The sequence below is a fragment of the Lolium perenne genome, chromosome 3 (genome assembly GCF_019359855.2).
Source record: "Lolium perenne isolate Kyuss_39 chromosome 3, Kyuss_2.0, whole genome shotgun sequence".
Taxonomy (NCBI): Eukaryota; Viridiplantae; Streptophyta; class Magnoliopsida; order Poales; family Poaceae; genus Lolium; species Lolium perenne.
In genome coordinates this window covers 123,399,417-123,418,054 of record NC_067246.2, presented here as the reverse complement: position 1 = coordinate 123,418,054, position 18,638 = coordinate 123,399,417, and the positions used below count along the sequence as shown (strand labels likewise).

Here is an 18,638-nt window from a genome sequence, read left to right as displayed (position 1 = left end):
CCTTGACACCAGGAGGGGGTGGGATGAAGGTGCGGACCTCGGCATACTCAGCAAGCCGGTATGCCCGGTCCCGCCGCTTCGCGGCAAGCGCCGGATCCGTGTCCGTGGGAGCATCTGCGCGCACACCTTGAAGAGCATCCAGGTTCAGGTCAGGGTACCAGGAGCACGCGGAGCGCAGCGCCGTGTCAGCTCCGGCACGAGCCGCGGAGCATTGCCACTCGCAAATCCGGTGCCCGGCATCATTGAGCCGCGCGGCGGTCAGCGTGATGTTCCCCGGCAGCTCCTCCTCAGGCCACAGTACCTTGAAGACTTGGATGGCGGCGGCTGGCAGGTCAGCAAGAAGCCGGTCGACAGAGCGCATATGTTGGACTCGCGCGGAGAGGGCGACAAGATAGTCGTACCCATCCCAGTGCGCGTCCAGATTGGGAAACTCTCGCGCAATCCGATCCTCCCTCACCTTCTTCAAGGCATAGACCTGGGATTCCGGGAAATGCTCTACAGGAAGAAGGAAAAGCATAAACACAAGACACCGGAAAAGAGTGTGTCGGAAAAGCAAGGAACAAAGATACATCTTCAAAGGAAAGAGCTTATAAGCAAAAGAAGGGACAAGGCAAGGACTTACGGAGAGCCAGCGCGTCTATCTTCATAACCAACCGATCGTATTCCCGGTGATCGGTGGTCATGGTGTCAATAAGGCGCTCCGCTGCCTTCCGCGATTTCCTCTCTTCCTCCAGCTCTACCGTTAAGACGGTGTTGGAGTTCGTGGAGTCCTCCACGACCTCCGCCAGCCTGGCCTCCGCAGCGACCCGGGCGTCCTTCAAGGCTTGCTCATGCCGGAGCGCGGCTTGTATAGCCTGTTCCTTAAGCTCCCCCAAGGCGGTCTTCTGGGCCTCCAGTGCCTCGTTGTGCTCCTTGAGGAGCTGCTCCTTTTCGCCTAAGTACCGGAAAGAAAAGTCTTAGCAAGCAACAATAGATGAAATGAAAAAAGGAACGGGTTAGCAGAAAAAGAAAGGATGGTACCTTGAAGCTTGGTGACCTGGGCCTTCAGGGCCTCGATGGTAGCTTCCGGAACAACTGTTAAGCAAAAGAATGCGTAAGTATTAAAGAAGGAAACATTCCGGTGAAAAGATGCCGGAGGAAAAAGAAACAAACCTTGGCAGTGGCTGTGGGCCTCAGCAAGGTCCCGATGCTCCCACAGAAGCTCCTCAAAGAGTTGCTTCCGGGCATCAGCAGTGCTCTGTTCAAAGGAAGATGGGTGTGAGAAAGAAAGAAACAAGGTTTCAACCCGAAACTCGGGGACTGGCCATGCCGGTTTCACATGCCTCTAGTTAAAGTTTCGCGCTGAAAACTGCATTTTCACCACGAAACTCGGGGACTGGGAGAATAGATAAGATCAGGGAAGAAAAGAAGCCGGCATCAACAAAAGTACAAGAGGTTTAGCAGAACTTACCACCACGTTGTTGGTAGCATCGTACCAGGCACTGTCGAACTCTTTCACGGCGCGTTTAAGCCGCGAGAAGTGTTCTTCAGTGCACCGAGGCCCAGCAGGGTCCGGTGCCGGAAGGCGATCCTTCCCCAGGCCGCGGGTAGAATCTGAGATATCCGCCTCATTCCACTTCTGGGCATAGGGGAGAAGGTGCCCCAGGTCCTTGCCCGCGCGCTTCAGCTCAACAATCCGGCCCAGGAGGCCGGTAGGCTTGTCTTGTGCAGCGATGGCAGCGGGGCCGACGTGCAGCACCACGTCCCCCGAGCCGCCTGAGGCGGCGCCCTCCACAGCCTTGCCGCGGGAAGCCCCGGGCTTGAGGAACTTGGTGATCTTGGGGGTCCCGGACGGCGCCGGCTGCTTGGCCGCGGAAGGTCCTTGGTTGGGCGGCGGTGTCGGCGTGACCTCGGGAGGAGGAGAAGGTACCGGCGCAGAAGTATCCGGCGCGGTAGGGGAAGAGCTCGACTGCTTCTTCTTTTTCTTTGGGGGAGGAGGAACCAGAGGTTCCGCCAGCCCGGCATCAGTCTGGCCGGCGCCGATGTTGCTGGCGCCGGTGTCTTGGGTCTCTGGAGGGGAGGTGAAGTCCTCCTCCGCGCGGTGATCAGGAGGTGTTGGGGCCGCGCGCCCCGAACTTGTAGTGCCTCCCGAAAGGGAGGCAGAGCTGTTGCCGGCACCAGACGGTACCGGACTTGAGTGAGGAGGAGGAGTTGAGGTTCTCGCGGAGCCGGCAGAGCCAAGCTCAAGCGCAGGGCTGAAAGAAAGGAAAAAGAGAGCAAATTGGAAAAAAGCAACCGGAAAAGAACTCGGTGGAAACAAAGAAAGCTTAAGAAGAGATAAAAACTTACCCGGAAGACATCGGCATCCGCTTCTGCTTGTAGCGCTTGGTGCCAACCTGCTTCCCGCCAATGACCTCAGTCCGAGGGCGTTTGGCAGAGGGAGCATGGCTGGGGCCGGCGCCAGCAGCAGGAGGATCGCTCTTCTGGCCCTCGGCCATGAGTTTATCCAGAAACTCGTCGCCAACCTCGGCTTGCAGGGGGGGCTCGTGCTCATGGACCTGTGGGTTGTTGCTGGCTGAGGGAATGTCTACAGGATAGCAGTAACAAAAAGAGTATAAGAAAACGAACAGAAAAGCTACCTCAAGTATGGTCAAGTCATCAGACGAACCAGCTGGTTCCGGCGGAGACTTGCCGAGGCGAGAAGATGTAGTCCGGCCCATCCTCAGGTCTAGCCAATGGATGACAGGATCCGGATCGTACTTGTCCAGAGGCCTCTTCCGGCAAGGGCCTCACCGGTCAGAATCAATCCGGGGGAAGCGGGCCTTGGCCTGGAAACAAAGGGAAAAAGAAAGATTAGATGCAAGTACAAAAGTTACCGGTAATACGACCCGAGCCGCATATCTTCTTACTTCTTTGGACGGAGGATTCCTGGCGCTGAGAGGGCAAAGGCCCCACTCCCAGTCATCCGGCATGTCCGTTTGGCAGATTTGGCTAGCCTTAAGGACCACATCCTCTTTGCTTAAGGCCAGGCCGGTGATCTTGGTGGGATCACCGGGGCCGTACATCTCACTAATCTTGTGAGCGCGCTGCTGAAGGGGAAGCACCCGGCGGCTGATGAAGGCGCGGATGATATCGTCGGAGCAGATATTGGTGTCCTTCATCAACTTCATCATGAAGCGCACCACCCGGTTCGTCTCGGCGTGCTCCGTACCGGGGTTGTACTGCCAGTTGGTCTTGGCGGGCGGCGCCGGGTTGAACGCCGGCAGGTTGATGAGGTCGACGTCGCCTGCGTTCTTCACATAGAAGAACGTCGTCTGCCACAACCGGCAAGACTCGAGGCCGTTGAACTTAAAAAAGGGGCTCCCTTGGCGGGAGCCGATGATGCAAGACCCGCATTGAACGGGGGGTTTGGGCTTAGGAATGTCCTTGCCCTGGACCGAATTGATCCGAAGGGAGAAAAAGCGGGCAAACGTCTCGCGAGCGGGACGGATGCCAATGTAGCCCTCCATGAAGGCCACAAAACAAGAAAGGTAAAAAACGGCATTGCCGGGAAGGTGGTGAGGTTGGAGACGATAGAAGTTGAGGAATTGGCGAAAGAAATCAGAAGCAGGAAGGCCGAAGCCACGTTCAAAGTGAGCAAGAAAAACAACGACATCACCGGGTTCGAGCACCGGTTGGATCTCGTCGCCTGGAAGCCGGCAGATGACTCCTTCCGGAATCCTCCTAGACCGGTAGAGCCAGTCGATCTCAAACTGGGTCACGTCGGAACCTCTCCAGGCTCCGCGTGTCTTGTCCTTTCCGGAGGCCCGGCTAGATGTGCCGGCCTCTTGTTTCCGGCTAGATGCCAGATCCATCCGGGCGAGGTCGTCGGTTAACCCGTCGGAAGCGCTACTATCTTGGTTGCTAGAGGTGGCAGCAGGGAGAGACCCTTCGCTAGACATGAGGATCTAGGGACGCCGGAATCTACCGAGAAACAGTTTTCCCCAAACAGACCCTCGCGCGAAGATCTACGAGTAAGAGGAAAAGCAAAACAAAGAACGGATAAATACTCTACCGCCCCCAAGATCCGAAGTGCAAGAAAGAAAGGGGTAAAGGCGCATCGGGCCTAACCTGAGGCGGCGGAGTCGCGGAGGAAGAGGTTCGCCGGAGGAATGGTGAGCCTGCGGCCGGCGAGGGAGTCCGTCGACGGCGAGGCGAGGAAGTCCTTGACGAAACACGAATGCAGCGGACGCGGTGAGCGCGCTGCAGAAGGTTCCCACACGAGGAGGTCCGGCGGAGCGGAGGCGTGAGTTCGCCGGGCGACGGGCTCGAGCGAGCGGCGGCGGACGGAGAACGGCGAAGGCACGGAAGCGAAGAGCACTGTGCGCGAGGAAGTGGAGAATGCGAGAAGAGGAAGAAGGAGCGGCGGTTGCGCTTATAAAGGAGAAGGGAAGTGGGCTGAAAACCGCTGGGCCGTGGCGGTTCGCCTCGCGGCCCGCGGCGGTTCGCTCCATGGGCCGCCACGTGTCGGCGAGATACACGCGAAAAACAGGAGGCCACACGGAGGCACACAGGAGATCTGGAACGGCTAGTGGGATCCGCAGCGGTGCATTAAATGGGCGCGCGGGAGTCGAAGCGAAATGACAACTGACACTGGCGCGTCAGTCACAGTGCGCATGTCTCTGTCAGGCGCGGGGCCCGAGATATTCTCGACCTCGCCGAGGAAGTGTTTAATGGTTAAGATACCGGAAGGCAAGATACCGGAGAATGACTTACGAAGGAAAGATAAAGAAGATCCGGGCAGAGATGCCGGATCCGAGCCTGATGCCGGATGGATCAAACCGGTATCCAAAGATGTAAGAACCTGGCATGGTCCGTCGGATAGGATCCGCCAGACTATACCAGCTTCGGGGACTAATGTTGGGGGGATGACCCCCGGTATGCCAAAGGCATGCCAAACCGGATGGTTTGAGCCATCAGGATACCGGTTAGATGTTCATGCCGGAGTCTAAGATAGGCGTTTGGCTGAACAGGCTGTGCCGGTATCCTCATAAGAGGGACACCGGAACCGGATAGAAAAGGTACCGGGCCACCGGTAGGAAGGGCTTGTCGGCAAAGCTGGTCAAAGATCCTCTCCAGAGCTAGAAGACAAGGATGAGCTAAGCAAAGTAGCTTTAAACGAAGGGCTGACGATAAAGGAGAAGGTGACGGAGAAAGAAGCCGGAGGATGTCAGCCTCCCTGATTAAAGAAGACCCCGGTGTCATCTATGATTAAAGTAGCTTTGTACAGTAGCCTTGTAAAGTAGTTTGTCCAGTCAAAGATGCCATTAGGGTTTCTTGCACTGTAAGCCACCCTCTCCCCTATATAAGGAGAGGGGGCAGCCCTTCTTCACGGAGGCACGTACGTAGGTAGGCAGAACCTGTAACTTGTGTGAATCAATGAACATAGTGATCTAGAGGGAGTTCTTCCTTGTGTCCTTCTTCTTCAACCTCTGGCCTTGGCCAAGTTCCTGAGGAAACTATCCGGAATCTCTTCCCACCTGATCACAAACCCTCCCCCGAATCCTCTTGCGTCCATTCGGCCCCAATCTAAGCCATCCTATGGCATCTGCTCGTTCACCACGACGACAATATGTTTTGTATCCCAATTCATCTATGTGCTACTCTAGCAATGTTATTAAAGTAGTTTTATTCCTCCTGCACGGTGTAATGGTGACAGTGTGTGCATCCGTGTTAGTACTTGGCGTAGGCTATGATTATGATCTCTTGTAGATTATGAAGTTAACTATTGCTATGATGGTATTGATGTGATCTATTCCTCCTACATAGTGTGAAGGTGACAGTGTGCATACTATGTTAGTACTTGGTTTAGTCGAATTGATCTTTCATGCACTCCAAGGTTATTTAAATATGAACATTGAATTGTGGAGCTTGTTAACTCCGGCATTGAGGGTTCGTGTAATCCTACGCAATGGTGTTCATCATCCAACAAGAGTGTAGAGTATGCATTTATCTATTCTGTTATGTGATCAATGTTGAGAGTGTCCACTAGTGAAAGTCTGATCCCTAGGCCTTGTTCCTAAATACTGCTATCGCTGCTTGTTTACTGTTTTCTTTGCGTTACTACTCTGCGTTACTACCGCTTGTTTACCGTCCTGGGCAAAGCACTTTTCTGGTGCCGTTGCTACTGCTTATTCATACCACCTGTATTTCACTATCTCTTCGCCGAACTAGTGCACCTATTAGGTGTGTTGGGGACACAAGAGACTTCTTGCTTTGTGGTTGCAGGGTTGCATGAGAGGGATATCTTTGACCTCTTCCTCCCTGAGATCGATAAACCTTGGGTGATCCACTTAAGGGAAAACTTGCTGCTGTTCTACAAACCTCTGCTCTTGGAGGCCCAACACTGTCTACAGGAAAAGGAGGGGGCGTAGACATCATTATCGTTATGTTCTAACCTTCACAGATGATCTGAGTAGATATGGGTATATCTATTTCATGAAACATAAATCTGAAACTTTCGAGAAGTTTAAGGAATTCCAAAGTGAAGTAGAAAATCAACGTAACAAGAAGATTAAATTTCTACGATCTGATCGCGGAGGTAAATATCTGAGTTATGAGTTTGGCATGCATTTAAAGAAATGCGGAATACTTTCACAATTGACACCGCCGGGAACACCACAACGAAACGGTGTGTCCGAACATCGTAATCGAACTCTCTTAGATATGGTTCGTTCTACGATGTCTCTTACTGATTTACCGTTATCATTTTGGAGTTATGCATTAGAGACAGCCGCATTCACTTTAAATAGAGCACCATCAAAATCCGTTGAAATGACGCCGTATGAATTATGGTTTAATAAGAAACCTAAGTTGTCGTTCCTAAAAGTTTGGGGTTGCGAAGCCTATGTAAAAAAGTTACAACCGGACAAGCTAGAACCCAAAGCGGAGAAATGCGTCTTCATAGGATACCCTAAGGAAACTATAGGGTACACTTTCTATCACAGATCCGAAGGCAAGATCTTTGTTGCTAAAAACGGAACCTTTCTTGAGAAAGAATTTCTCACTAAAGAAGTTACTGGAAGAAAAGTAGAACTCGATGAGATTGATGAATCTTCACTCATTGATCAGAGTAGCGCAGTACCGGAAGATGTTCCTGTGCCGCCTACACCATCAACAGAGGAAGCTAATGATAATGATCATGAAACTTCAAACGAGATAGCTACTGAACCTCGCAGATCGACGAGGGAACGTGCCACTCCTGATTGGTATGATCCTTGTCTAAATGTCATGATTGTGGACAACAATGATGAAGACCCTGCGACATATGAAGAAGCGATGATGAGCCCAGATTCCAAGAAATGGCAAGAAGCCATGAAATCCAAAATGGGATCCATGTATGATAACAAAGTGTGGACTTTGGTAGACTTACCTGATAGCCGCAAGGCTGTCGAGAATAAATGGATCTTCAAGAGAAAAACAGATGCTGATGGTAATATTACTGTCTATAAAGCTTGACTTGTCGCAAAGGGTTTCCGACAAATTCAAGGTGTTGACTACGATGAGACTTTCTCACCTGTAGCGAAGCTAAAATCTGTGAGGATTTTGTTAGCAATAGCTGCATTTTTCGATTATGAGATTTGGCAGATGGATGTCAAAACGGCGTTCCTTAATGGAGACATTGAGGAAGAGTTGTATATGGTACAACCCAAAGGTTTTGTCGATCCTAAAAATGCTGACAAAGTATGCAAACTTCAGCGTTCAATTTACGGACTGAAGCAAGCATCGAGAAGTTGGAACCGACGCTTTGATAAGGTGATCAAAGACTTCGGGTTTAGACAGTGTCATGGAGAGGCCTGCATTTACAAGAAAGTGAGTGGGAGCTCTGTAGCATTCCTGATATTATATGTAGATGACATATTATTAATTGGGAATGATATAGAACTATTAAGCAGTGTAAAAGGTTATTTGAATAATAGTTTTTCAATAAAAGACCTTGGTGAAGCATCATATATATTAGACATCAAGATTTATAGAGATAGATCAAGACGTCTAATAGGGCTATCACAGAGTACATACCTGGACAAGATTCTAAAGAAGTTTAGAATGGACGAAAGTAAGAAAGAATTCTTACCTATGTTACCAGGCAAGGTCTTGAGTAAGACTCAAGGTCCGGCTACGGCAGAAGAAAGAGAAAGGATGAGTCAGATCCCCTATGCCTCGGCAGTAGGCTCTATCATGTATGCCATGCTATGTACTAGACCGGATATAGCACATGCTGTTAGTTTGACTAGCAGATATCAAAGTGATCCAGGAATGGAACACTGGACAGTGGTCAAGAATATCCTGAAATACTTGAAAAGAACTAAGAATATGTTTCTTTGTTATGGAGGTGACCAAGAGCTCGTTGTAACAAGTTACACCGATGCAAGTTGGAACACTGATCCTGATGACTCTAAGTCACAGTCTGGGTACGTATTTATATTGAATGGTGCTGCAGTAAGCTGGGCAAGCTCGAAGCAGTGCACGGTGGCGAAGTCATCAACAGAATCGGAGTACATAGCGGCTTCAGAGGCTTCATCAGAAGCGGTATGGATGAAGAGGTTCATTGTAGAGCTCGGTGTGGTTCCTAGTGCATTGGACCCACTAGTCATCTATTGTGACAACATGGGTGCCATCGCCAATGCACAAGAACCTAGGTCACACAAGAGGCTGAAGCATATCAAGCTACGTTATCATTCGATTCGCGAGTACATCGAAGATGGAGAAGTAAAGATTTGCAAAGTACACACTGATCTGAATGTAGCAGATCCGTTGACTAAAGCTCTCCCTAGGGCAAAGCATGGCCAACACCAGAATGCCATGGGTGTTAGGTACCTTACAATGTAATCTAGATTATTGGCTCTAGTGCAAGTGGGAGACTGTTGGAGATATGCCCAAGAGGCAATAATAAAAGTGGTTATTATATATCTTTATGTTTATGATAAATGTTTATATACCATGCTATAATTGTATTAACCGAAACATTGATACATGTGTGTTATGTAAACAACAATGAGTCCCTAGTAAGCCTCTTAACTAGCTTGTTGATTAATAGATGATTAGTTTCATAATCATGAACATTGGATGTTATTAATAACAAGGTTATATCATTATATGAATGATGTAATGGACACACCCAATTAAGTGTAGCATAAGATCACGTCATTAAGTTATTTGCTATAAGCTTTCGATACATAGTTACCTAGTCCTTATGACCATGAGATCATGTAAATCACTTATACTGGAAAGGTACTTTGATTACATCAAACGCCACTGCGTAAATGGGTGGTTATAAAGGTGGGATTAAGTATCCGGAAAGTATGAGTTGAGGCATATGTATCAACAGTGGGATTTGTCCATCCCGATGATGGATAGATATACTCTGGGCCCTCTCGGTGGAATGTCGTCTAATGTCTTGCAAGCATATGAATAAGTTCATAAGATACCACATACCACGGTACGAGTAAAGAGTACTTGTCAGGAAACGAGGTTGAACAAGGTATAGAGTGATACCGATGATCAAACCTCGGACAAGTAAAATATCGCGTGACAAAGGGAATTGGTATCGTATGTGAATGGTTCATTTGATCACTAAGTCATCGTTGAATATGTGGGAGCCATTATGGATCTCCAGATCCCGCTATTGGTTATTGGTCGGAGAGAGATCTCAACCATATCTACATAGTTCACGAACCGTAGGGTGACACACTTAAGGTTTGATGTTGTAATAGTAGAACTTGAATATGGAATGGAGTTTGAAGTATTGTTCGAAGTCTCGGATGGGATCCCGGACATCACGAGGAGTTCCGGAATGGTCCGGAGAATAAGATTCATATATAGGAAGTCATATTCCAAGTTTGGAAATGATCCGGTGTATTTATGGAAGGTTCTAGAAAAGTCCGGAAGAAATCACTAAGGAAGGAAGAGTCCCGAAGGGACTCCACCTCCCCATGGCCGGCCAACCCTAGAGGGGGGAGTCCAAGGTGGACTCCACCAAGGGGGCCGGCCACCCCCCTTCATGGAAGGGTGGGAATCCCACTTGGGTGGGAGTCCCACCTTGGGTAGGTTTCCCTACTACATGGAAGGTTTTGGGTTGGGGTCTTATTCGAAGACTTGTAGTCCAACACTTGGGGTTCCACCTATATAATGAGGGGCATAGGGGAGGGGGCCGGCCACCATAAGCCACCAAGCTGGCCGCACCCCTTGAGGCGGGCCACCCCCTCTCCCAAACCCTAGCCGCCCCCTCTCTCCTCCACCTCTCCCGCACGCTTAGCGAAGCTCCGCCAGAGATCTCCACCGCCACCGCCACCACGCCGTCGTGCTGCCGGATTCAAGGAGGAGCTACTACTTCCGCTGCCCGCTGGAACGGGGAGAAGGACGTCGTCTTCATCAACACCGAACGTGTGACCGAGTACGGAGGTGCTGCCCGATCGTGGCAACGTGATCAAGATCTTCTACGCGCTTTTGCAAGCGGCAAGTGATCGTCTACCGCAGCAACAAGAGCCTCATCTTGTAGGCTTTGGAAATCTTCAAGGGTGAGTCTCGATCATCTCCTCGTTGCTCCCGTCTTCTAGATTGCATCTTGGCTTGGATTGCGTTCTCGCGGTAGGAAATTTTTTGTTTTCTATGCAACGAATCCCTACAGCTATCTATCCTATAACCCGGTCTCCCAACAACCACCTTGAGACCGGTAAGAGGAAAACCTAGCTAGGGCATACCTCTGCCTTGCGCATCCCGCTTGATCTTGATGACAATGCTTCAAGCTCCACTCAAACCGGAATTCCTCACTTGATCGTTGTTGCTTCGTGAAGACTCACAGTTGCTCCCCATTACACCACTATGAGAAAGCTCCATTGATGCACATCTTCACAAGTCCATTATCACCAAATGGATGGTAAGCTTCAAGCATGATCTTCTCGATATGCACATCTTGAACTTGCCTTTCTCAACCTTGATGACATCCATACTTGATACCATCCTCACATGGGCTATATGAGATCATACTTTTGATGCATACCCATGGCAAGATAGCTAACCCTCATAGACAATAAATGCACATTTATAGTGGGTTAGCTCATGAAGCATAATTGACAAGCTAAGCTTACCGCCCACAAAAATCACATTATCCAAAGTGGTACAATCTTTATGCTTCATGTGTTGACCAACTTGAATTCAATTCACTCTTAGTCTTGGTCAACCTCGTATCTATTCATGCTCTTCATTTCTTCTTCTTGATCATGTCATATTCTTCTCTTCAAATCGATGGACTTTGATGCCAATACCAAAGGTATATCATTATATTCATGGCATCGACACTTGAATCCAACACATGAAATACAATCAAGACCTATTGAACATTCCTTCATATAAACACAATGAAAACATTAGTCTATAGAAGATTGTCATTAATTACCAAAAACACACTTAGGGACAATGTACCCTTACAATAGGTAACAAGGTTATACCCACGATCACGTGACTACAACGGAGTTGATGACATTGCTGATGAAGTCATCTTGACTCCCACAACATGTCACTAAATTTCCTCCGAACCTCACATTCAGAAACTAATATAACTATAACATGGAAAATAATTATAATCATAAACATGGTAATATAATAGTGACATTTTTATTATTGTCTCTAGGGTAGATATTAGATATTTCTAACTTCTCAACAACAGACTGAGCACTATGGCGACCGGAGATGGACCCGAGCAGTTGTGGCGCACCCGAGGAGTTCTCGAGCGTGATGGAACCACTGGTGTAGCAGTGTCGTCATTTGCTCATGGTATTATCTGTTCCGTCTTAAATGCTGAAGAGAATACATTAGCATGATTTTGTTGCATTTGATACAAGTGTCAATTATATTTTTAGCCAAGACAATTTTCGGGTATCTGGTTTGATAACTTGTATTATTATCAAATTTTAATTGTATTGCAGTCATATCTTTTATACTTGTTCATAACTCATTTTCATCAATTCATAGTCATAGGTAACATGTCGTGGAAGTTTAAACCATATTACGAATGAAAGTCACATTAGCTTTTTTTAATACATCGCGGCTTGGAAATATACTTAAAACTCATCGTATTAAATGCTCGAAATAATAAAATATGAAATCACATCACAAGTAACCTCATAATGGTTTGTGTCACTTGCATAAATACAATATATATATATATATATATATATATATATATATATATATATTATAAGATATATATAATTTGTGCCTATCTTTACCTATTTTGGTAGCTACAGATGTCTAAGTTATAATGCCAAAGAATATTGTAATATATCTTTCTAATTTATGATAAGGTATACTTGATTGAAAAATCTAGAGTATATGTGGTGTTTAATCAAGAGGATTAGAAATGCTTTCTTCGAATGTCCAACACTAACGCCAAGACAACTTGCTTCCAGAAATAACGTCATAAAAACAACATAGTATCTATATAAATCCCAACAAACATTTCGTCGTGCTTATAATTATGTTAGGTCGTCCCGGTATGTGTGGCATGCTAGATCTGGGCTAGTCAGGCCTAGATCTAGCGGAGGCCTCACGAGTTTCTTAGCCAGGGATCTTTTGGAGTGTGTCTATTGGGTGCTCGAAAAAAATCCTGAGGTTGTCGAGGCTATCCCTTTCCCACTTCCCATTGAGTGGTGGGGGAAACCCTAGGACCCACTCCCTGTTCCGCACAACGGTGTCGTGTTATCATGGCATCACTTGTTGAAGGTGATGTCTTGGTACTCTGTGATCCGTGGTTCATAAAGCGTGATGGTGGGACAAATTCGGAGAGCACAGTTGTGGTAGGCCGCCATCTTGCTTTGTTACCTCGTCATTATTTTCCTCACTCTCTTGAAGGCCGAATCATCTTTTTTATTTCTTGTTCGGCATGCTTGTGTTGTTGCCACATTATTTTCTTACGTTTGAAATCCATGTATGGTCATGATTGTTTCATTTATAAGATGCGAAGAAAACCTATTTTAGAGATCCAAACAAATAAGTGCTACACTATCATGAAGGGAATGGTACTGAAAAGCTCTTTGATTATATTCGCACGCATAGTTTTAATCCTTTTGATCCAAATTGCGTAAATTGTAAAACTTGTGCGGAAATAGAAGGTTCGTAATTTCGTATGGCCCTAGCAATGGAGTGCAATGATGAACCTATTTTTGTGTGCAGACCGATTGACGATTGTGCCTAAATCAAGGAATGCTCATGTCGTCAAAGAAATCGAAAAACTCATGGATCAGCGGAGCTTGTTTTTCCTAAGGTTAGTAGAGGTCAAGCCAGGGGTTGCACATTACCTTGCTGACTTTGGAGGACGGTTGTGAGCCCATTGGTTAATATTTCTCCTTATTTATTAGGTGCTTTCTTTTTTTTTGCGGAATGGAGAGGTGCTTTCTGATCTAATGCAATCCTGCAAGTTATACAAAAAAAAACTCCCAGTACTTCCCACAACAAAAGAAAAAAATCTTTGGGTGGCACAATCAGCAGCTTCTGGTCAACTAGTGCTCAAACAAATGCTCTATGCTAGTAGTTTTTTTTTTGTAGGAAAGCTACAAGTACTGTTTTTTTTTTAGAATTAATTAACTCCAAATACTGTCTGGTTGTACATATGCTAGTTGAGTGCAAACTTATTGGCCCAGGCCCAATGTCCTTGACCCCAGAGTAATGGAGGCTGAATAAACCCCGCCCATCTACCTTTGGTGCAGCCCATTTAACAAATGTTGGGCTTATTTGGGCTTTGAGCTACTACTAAAATAGCCAATCTGCGCTTAGCTTCTAAGCAGTCACCGCGACAACTACTATTTCCTCGGCCCGACACGGCGAGAAGACCTCGATCGAGAGGTTGCTAGAAAGAGGAAGAAGAAAGCACGCCGCCGCCGGCGCCCCCAAATCCTCCCCCACCGCCGCCCCCTCCTCCGCCACCACCGCGCCGCCATGTTCGGCTCCACCAATCCGTTCGGCCAGTCGTCCGGCAGCGCCTTCGGGCAGACCTCCAGCAACCCTTTCGGGGCCCAATCGGGGTTCGGCCAGACCAGCACCCCCGCCAACAATCCCTTCGGCAGCCCCACCCCCGCCTTCGGGGCGCCGCAGACCGGGGCCGCCTCGCCGTTCGGCGCCACCCCCTCCGCCGGCGCCTTCGGCCAGCCCTCCGCTCCGGCCTTCGGGGCCACATCCACCCCGGCGTTCGGCGCCGCGTCGACCGGCGGATTTGGCCAGCCATCCACGCCGGCGTTCGGCACCCCGTCGTCCTCCCCGTTCGGGACCTCCACGCCGGCCTTTGGCGCGTCGTCAACCCCTGCGTTTGGCACCGCGTCCTCCAGCTTCGGCAGTGGTTTGTGCCCAGCTTGCAATCTCACCCTTTATCTTCTTCTTCTGCACTTAATTTGAGCATATAATTTTTTTCATCCAGCGTTTAAATTATTGCTGGATCTCTACTTTCCATGCCAACATACCTAGTTTTCCGTCGCTAACCTTGCTGAAATCTATCAAATCGAAGGAAAGCTGCAACAAATTTAGCAACTCCCAATTGTACATTATTTCCTGGAAGTACAGAACGAAGCTATGCTGAACCAACCTCTTGGAATGTGCTATCTAGCGCTACAGTTTGGTACCTTGATGCTTACCTTAGAATTTCTACTATGTCAACTACTAAAACTCCCAACTGTTGCTGCTAGTCCCTGAAGGTTGTAGGTTCCTGTGTTGTGAGTGCCTTCATTAAAACATCGTTAAATGAGAAACGTCGCAACTCATTTGGTAGTTTCCGTTGTTTTGACAGCGTTATTCATCTCTCGTGTAATATTTATTGTCGCGTATAATATTTATTGTCGCATTCCGCGCTTGTTCCATATAGTAGCTACTTTTTACTAGCTGATGCTACTAAATCTGTTTGTTCTTACCGTTTCATCTTTAGACCTACAATTTTGTCGCGTCTGATGTAATGCTCCTCTACCCTACAAATTTTGCAGGATCTTTGTTTGGACAGAAGCCAAGTTTTGGCGGTTTCGGCTCATCTCCCAGCCAGTCTAGTCCTTTCGGTGGCGCATTCCAGCAAACACAACCAGCATTTGGCAGTACCACTTTTGGCGCCACAACTACGCCAGCCTTTGGCACCACGCCGACGCCGGCCTTTGGTGCCACAACCACCCCAGCATTTGGTTCAACATCAACATCCCTATTCGGTGCTTCCAGCACGCCAGCATTTGGTTCCACACCCTTTGGTTCAACCACAACTCCTGCTTTTGGAGCTTCAGGTTCTACCACAGCGTTTGGTGTGAGTAGTGCTCCCGCTTTTGGAGCTTCAAGCACGCCTTCGTTTGGCGCATCAACAAGTGCTTTTAGTTTTGGTTCTTCACCGTCATTTGGACAGACAGCAGCTGCAGCCGGTACTACTCCCTTCGGAACAACTCCTTCACCTTTTGGGGCACAAACTTCTCCGTTTGGTGGACAGACAACAGCGCCGGCGTTTGGGCAAGCTTCATTTGGAAATCAATCTGGAGGAACCAGAGTACAGCCTTACGCGCAAACACCAGATGCTGACAGTGCTACAAGTGGTCAACCTGCTGCAAAACTTAATTCTATATCAGCCATGCCTGCGTACAAAGACAAGAGTCATGAAGAATTGAGGTGGGAAGATTACCAGCGCGGAGACAAAGGTGGACCAAACACTTCTGCAGCACCAGTTGCAAACAGCTTTGCGTCTCCACAGCCGATTTTTCAAGCAAATCCAACGACACCAGCGAACCCATTCGCTAAGGCCTCTACAGGTGGTTTTGGTGCTACTCCGAACCCATTTTCGTCGGCCACGATTGCCTCATTTGGTCAAACTAGCAGTTCTGCATTTTCCGCAAACACTTCACCATCTCTGTTTGGAAATACTACTACTTCACTATTCAGCACGCCATCAACAACCACAAATCCATTCAACACTGGCTTATCCATTAATAACACTCAATCAGCTGGGCTGTTTCAGTCTTCACCTGCAATGACGCAGCAGCCATTTAGCCAGTCTTTTAACCAGCAATCAAGCACTCCAGCTTTCTCCACTGGTATGTTCAACACATCTAACCCTGGAATGACTGGAGGGCTGTTTAGCAACACATCTTCACCTTTTCAAACAGTAAGCATCATATTCCCTTGCAATTATCATATCATTGTTCCTATCATGTAAACCTCAACATTTTACTTCTATCTCTCTTGCCTTGCAAAATAAGTTTATCTTTTCTCCTTATGTTTTAGCCAACATTTCCACAATCTGCCCCTGCTCAAACACCAAGCTTGTTCTCATTCCCTCAGACTCAACAAGGTTAGTGTTTGGTCTCCTAATCATTCAATGCGTCCATTTAATTAACGACTTTGTTTTTTAACTTCTGTGCGCTGCATGGATACTGAAGCTTCTGCAGGTGGATTCTCTGGTGTTGGAGGATTCTCTGGTGTTTCCAACACACTGAATCTGGGCCAGTTCGGACAGCAGTATGGCTCTTTTCATTTACTTCTCACATGTACATTTATTTATTTTCTTTTTGATGAGGTGAACTACTGATAAGGTTGAGGCAAACAAGAATGTGATCAATAATACAGATATATAATGTCGAGATTGGTTCTGTAGATTGTAGATTTAAAAAATAATTAATTGCTTCCTTCAATCAATAGCTTGTCTCTTACAGCTTTGAAGTTTGAACCCTGAGTTTTGACTTGGTTCACAATTTAACCTCACAAATGAGTATTAGGCAACACATATTACCACTTAATCTGCATGTGGAATCGACTTACTGGACTTAATTGAATGATTTGTCTTTTAACCATTTGATGCAGAACCACTACCCAGTCCAATATGGTCATGCAGCCAACTCTTATTTCGAATCCCTTTGGGACACTTCCTGCAATGCCTCAGATGTCCATTGGGAATGGTGGATCCTCTCCCTCTATCCAGTATGGAATATCAAGCTTGCCGGTTAGTTCTTACTATCTTTCTGTATTTCTAGTGGTTTCTGTTGAGTGGAAAGGCTGTACGTACAGGCTTGAGAGGGCACGGGGTATTAATTAACAATTGGTGCCACTGGGGTTATCTAGAGCTACTCGGCAGACAACAAAAGGAAGGACATTTGCTTGATCAAAGCATTTTGCTATCTTGCAGGTTTCTGAGAAGCCTCTCCCGAGCAGAGCAGTATCCATGGTTGTTCCTAGGCATTTGTCACAGAGGAGGATAAAACTGTTGCCACGGAAATATAATCAGACATCTGATGGAAAGGTTCCATTCTTTGCTGATGATGAAGAATCTTCTGTGACACCAAAAGCAGATGCCTTTTTCATCCCTAGAGAGAACCCGAGAAGTCTGGTAATCCGTCCAACTGAACAGTTGCGTTCACATAGTGCGGTTGACAGGCAATCAATACCGAGCGTTACAACTGATCTTGGCAAACAAAAAGATGTTTTGGTTAGCAGGGAGCGCAACAAGGCTTCCATGCCACCAACTGGGTCTGATCCAGTGGAAAATGGCATCTACCACGATGGCCACCACAATGCATCAAATAAGCCCGAGGCTGAAGCACGGTATGTGAATGGTTCTTCTGTTGACAAGCTCATGCCTAAGCTCTCCCAGGCAGATTACTTCATGGAGCCTAGTCTAGAGGAGCTTGCCGCCAAAGAACGTGCTGAACCAGGCTACTGCTGCCGGGTGAGAGATTTTGTTGTCGGGCGCCAAGGCTATGGCAGCATCAAATTCTTGGGAGAGACTGATGTAAGGGGCCTTGATCTGGAGTCAATCGTGGAGTTCAATAACCGTGAAGTGATTGTGTACAAGGACGACAGCAAGAAGCCCCCGGTTGGTGAGGGCCTGAACAAAGCTGCTGTGGTGACTCTTCTGAACATCAAGTGTGTTAACAGGAAGACAAACGAGCAGTACACGGAGGGTCCTAGGGTGGACAAGTACAAGGAGATGCTGGTGAAGAAAGCTGAGGAGCAGGGCGTGGAGTTCATCTCGTTTGACGCTGTCAAGGGTGAGTGGAAGTTCAAGGTGAAGCACTTCAGCTCCTACGGGTTTGCTGAAGCTGAATCAGGCCTGGTCGATTCCTAGTAAGCTTGGCCGATATGTATAATTGGTCTGGGTAACTGCTTCCTGATGGTTGCGTTGCTTTTGTTATCTGGATGCTGTTGTCTTGTAGGGTAATCTGAACGCTGCTACGGCGTGTTCTTTCCTTTATATGTTTTCCTGTACAATATTTCTTAGCTTGCATGGCAAAGAACTAGTACTACAGCCTGGCACCCTGTTAGTATGTGTGTGGATTGGATAAGTGATTTGATTGTCTTTTTGAAAACGAAAGTAGAGGTTTCTTTTAAGTATGTTCTTAAAATTGTGTCAAAATCTTGTGGACAAAATAAGTGGAATAAGCCAGCGGCATATTGGGGACGCCTCCCCCTAGGGGCGCTCTCAGCATGTTCCTTTTCAAATTTTAAATGGAACCATATTGCATAGTTTAAATACCTAAATTAGTTCCATGGTAATTAAAATATAGAAAAATAAAGTGATACATACAACAATTCAAACAAGTTAAAATTTGAAAAGATCAATTAGATCGAGACCTAGGCTTGGTTTCCTTTATGGTTGCTGATAAACAACTTAGTCA

The 18,638-nt window shown here is 47.4% G+C and overlaps 1 protein-coding gene across 2 annotated transcripts; it reads left to right on the top strand.

Moving 5' to 3' along the window:
• The first annotated feature begins 13,805 nt into the window (after positions 1–13,805).
• Positions 13,806–18,351, top strand: LOC127342280 (nuclear pore complex protein NUP98A). Of its 2 annotated transcripts, none has more exons than XM_051368216.2 (6): positions 13,806–14,347; positions 14,982–16,132; positions 16,252–16,318; positions 16,416–16,485; positions 16,828–16,966; positions 17,150–18,351. In XM_051368216.2, the coding sequence occupies exons 1-6, from the start codon at positions 13,951–13,953 to the stop codon at positions 18,086–18,088; spliced, it is 2,763 nt and encodes a 920-aa protein (XP_051224176.1). In that variant the 5' UTR covers positions 13,806–13,950; the 3' UTR covers positions 18,089–18,351. The 2 variants fall into 2 exon arrangements, with proteins under 2 accessions (XP_051224176.1, XP_051224175.1); XM_051368215.2 differs by having other exon boundaries at positions 16,407–16,485.
• Positions 18,352–18,638: the final 287 nt, after the last annotated feature.

Coding starts and splice junctions, on each gene's coding strand:
- LOC127342280 (XM_051368215.2), top strand. CDS start 13,951: ATGTTCGGCTCCACCAATCCGTTCGGCCAGTCGTCCGGCAGCGCCTTC. Junction 16,319..16,406: donor ATTCCCTCAGACTCAACAAG/GTTAGTGTTTGG, acceptor TGGATACTGAAG/CTTCTGCAGGTGGATTCTCT. Junction 16,967..17,149: donor ATGGAATATCAAGCTTGCCG/GTTAGTTCTTAC, acceptor GCTATCTTGCAG/GTTTCTGAGAAGCCTCTCCC.